The sequence below is a fragment of the Palaemon carinicauda genome, chromosome 37 (genome assembly GCF_036898095.1).
Source record: "Palaemon carinicauda isolate YSFRI2023 chromosome 37, ASM3689809v2, whole genome shotgun sequence".
Lineage (NCBI taxonomy): Eukaryota > Metazoa > Arthropoda > Malacostraca > Decapoda > Palaemonidae > Palaemon > Palaemon carinicauda.
In genome coordinates this window covers 487,003-490,879 of record NC_090761.1, presented here as the reverse complement: position 1 = coordinate 490,879, position 3,877 = coordinate 487,003, and the positions used below count along the sequence as shown (strand labels likewise).

The 3,877-nt window shown below is 34.8% G+C and overlaps 1 protein-coding gene across 1 annotated transcript in view; it reads left to right on the top strand.

The window, feature by feature from the left end:
- The window catches only part of LOC137629851 (pro-resilin-like), a 721-nt gene extending 25 nt beyond the window's left edge, over positions 1–696 (top strand). The window contains exons 1-3 of the mRNA XM_068361496.1: positions 1–35; positions 180–290; positions 427–696. The exon at positions 1–35 is cut by the window's left edge and continues 25 nt beyond it. Of these exons, the coding sequence (XP_068217597.1) occupies positions 1–35; positions 180–290; positions 427–696 (416 nt within the window). The remainder of the gene's footprint in view (positions 36–179; positions 291–426) is intronic.
- The last annotated feature ends 3,181 nt before the right edge of the window (positions 697–3,877 follow it).

Below are 3,877 nucleotides of genomic sequence, written 5' to 3'. Positions count from 1 at the left end.
TCTTCTTGGACGTCTCTAGCATCATGGAAGGAAAGGTAAAGGATTCCTAAAGATAAAAAAAAATTTAATGATTTAAGAATATTATAGTTTACATCAAAAACTGAATTTCTCTTGAAATTTTCTAAATTGAGATGGGGACACAAACTCCTAAACCCTAAAGATAGATAAATGTGTTTCAGGTGTTAATCTTGGCCGCCATTGTAGCACTTGCTGTTGCAGAGCCTCCCAGATCCTATGGCCCTCCACCATCCCAGTCCTACGGACCACCCAATGCATCAAACGGCCGTTTTGTAAGTGTCTATGATTAATAGTTTTACCCAATATGAAAGAAAGGAATATATTACCAATATAAAGACATGTCAAGTTGAAAGAAAGTAAAATGTTTTTATTTTTCTTCTTCTTCTTCCCATTGCTTTAACCTCTCAGCCTCCAGCTCATTATGACTTCGAGTATGAGGTAAAGGACCGTCCTTCAGGCAATGATTTCGGCCACCAGGAATTGCGAAGGGGTGACAACACTGATGGATCTTATTTCGTGCTTCTTCCTGATGGTCGCCTTCAGAAGGTCACTTATGAGGTCAACGGAGATTCAGGTTTCTTGGCCGAGGTCACTTTTGAAGGAGAAGCTCGCTACCCAAGGCCACAGACCTCCACTCACAATGGATACCCAACGCCCAAGTCCTCCTCTTATGCCTAAACTCATTATCTTCCTGATCAAATGTCACTAACTGTTTAATCGTCTAAAATATAACTCAGATTGGTTAATATATATTATGAATTAATTGTTTGTGTTTGTTATATCCCTTAAAAATATCTTTTGACTAATAATAAATCACATATATTCAAAGGAAATTATAAAAAAAAATTTGTATAGATATGCAAGCCAAATGAATACTCTCTGCTAATCTTTGTCAATATCGTTTAGATTTTGTCTTCATATCATCACACAGCTTGCCAACACTTTCCTTCAAACAACCAACCTTCACCTTTATTTTTTTTTTAATAACTACTTTTCAATCTAGGAAAAATTATCCAAGAATAGTTGTGTTCAATAATTGGTCTACATTCACATTTTTTTCCCACAAGGCACCGTTGGTTTCTTCTATTTGCAATAAGAGCAAAACGTTTATTATTTTCATTTGATGACTTTTCTTATCTTATCTCTTTTAAAAACAACTGCATCGGAAAAAAAATTAATATCTTCCATTTAAACTGTAATTCTATTTAAGTCTTAAATGACTCTATTTACTGGGTCTTTCGAGAGTAATGAATTAGGAAAAATTAGGAATAATCGAAACACATCAGATGAACAACTTACGATCAGGCTTGAATATATAATTATACTTACCATTTGTAGGGTTTGAAAAATGGCTGAATTTTAGGGGAAAAAACTCATAATGACTCAGTAATAAAATTATTAAAACTAATAACAATTATGGTTTCTAAAACTATTTCATAGTATCAGTAGAGTATCCTAACATGTCATGAAATCTCATATAGTTGAAAACAGTGAGGATGATTAAGCAGACGTAATGAAACAGCGTATAAAAAAAAGGAAATAGAGTATAATTGCTATCAATATAAAAGTAAACATATAAGAATAGGAGGAAGTGACTTGAATGTTTCAGCGTAGTTATATATATATATATATATATATATATATATATATATATATATATATATATATATATATAAATATATATATATATATATATATATATATATATATATATATATATATATATATACATATATATGTCTGTATATATACACACACACATATATTTATATCTATATATATATATATATATATATATATATATATATATATATATATATATATATATATATATATATATATAGATATACATATATATATATATATATATATATATATATATATATGTATATCTATATATATATATATATATATATATATATATATAAGTGTGTATATAAATGTACATATACATATATATATATATATATATATATATATATATATATATATATATATATATATATATACATACTGATGTCTCGCCAGGTAAATCCTCGGACAGCTAGGTAGTGTCAGGTTCCGATATCTTTTATGGTCTCTCGTGGCATGGTTGGTTTCGACCTGGCCTTTCATTAGAAGGGGCTAGCGTTCGATCCCAAGTATGAAGTAGATATTTATTTCTATTTGAACACGATATTGTTTTGATATTTATCCATATTGACTCATTAGGGGTAATTTGAATGAATTACTACCAATTGTGTCACGTGGTGGGCCGGGATATCGGGTAAAACTCAATGGTGGGAGACTGATGTCTAGCCAGGTAAATCCTCGGACAGCTAGGTAGTGTCAGGTTCCGATATCTTTTATGGTCTCTCGTGGCATGGTTCGTTTCGACCTGGCCTTTCATTAGAAGGGGCTAGCGTTCGATTCCAAGTATGAGGTAGAAATTTATTTCTATTTGAACATGATATTGTGTTGATATTTATCCACATTGACTCATTAGGGGGAATTTGAATGAATTACTACCAATTCACGTGGTGGCCAGGATATCAGGTAAAACTCGCTGGTAAGAGATTGATGTCTCACCAGGTAAATCCTCGGACAGCTAGGTAGTGTCAGGTTCCGATATCTTTTATGGTCTCTCGTGGCATTGTTGGTTTCGACCATGCCTTTCATTAGAAGGGGCTAGTGTTCGTTCCCAAGTATGAGGTAGAAATTTATTTCTATTTGAACACGATATTGTGTTGATATTTATCCATATTGACTCATTAGGGGTAATTTGAATGAATTACTACCAATTGTGTCACGTGGTGGGCCGGGATATCGGGTAAAACTCGCTGGTAAGAGACTGATGTCTCGCCAGGTAAATCCTCGGATAGCTAGGTAGTGTCAGGTTCCGATATCTTTTATGGTCTCTCGTGGCATGGTTGGTTTCGACCTGGCCTTTCATTAGAAGGGGCTAGCGTTCGATCCCAAGTATGAGGTAGAAATTTATTTATATTTGGACACGATATTGTTTTGATATTTATCCATATTGACTCATTAGGGGTAATTTGAATGAATTACTACCAATTGTGTCACGTGGTGGGCCGGGATATCGGGTAAAACTAGATGGTAAGAGACTGATGTCTGGCCAGGTAAATCCTCGGACAGCTAGGTAGTGTCAGGTTCCGATATCTTTTATGGTCTCTCGTGGCATGGTTGGTTTCGACCTGGCCTTTCATTAGAAGGGGCTAGCGTTCGATCCCAAGTATGAGGTAGAAATTTATTTCTATTTGAACACGATATTGTGTTGATATTTATCCATATTGACTCATTAGGGGTAATTTGAATGAATTACTACCAATTGTGTCACGTGGTGGGCCGGGATATCGGGTAAAACTCGCTGGTAAGAGACTGATGTCTCGCCAGGTAAATCCTCGGACAGCTAGGTAGTGACAGGTTCCGATATCTTTTATGGTCTCTCGTGGCATGGTTGGTTTCGACCTGGCCTTTCATTAGAAAGGGGTTAGCGTTCGATCCCAAGTATTAGGTAGAAATTTATTTCTATTTGAACACGATATTGTGTTAATATTTATCCATATTGACTCATTAGGGGTAATTTGAATGAACTACTACCAATTGTGTCACGTGGTAGGCCGGGATATCGGGTAAAACTCGCTGGTAAGAGACTGATGTCTCGCCAAGTAAATCCTCGGACAGCTAGGTAGTGTCAGGTTCCGATATCTTTTATGGTCTCTCCTGGCATGGTTGGTTTCGACCTGGCCTTTCATTAGAAGGGGCTAGCGTTCGATCCCAAGTATGAGGTAGATATTTATTTCTATTTGAACACGATATTGTTTTGATATTTATCCATATTGACTCATTAGGGGTAATT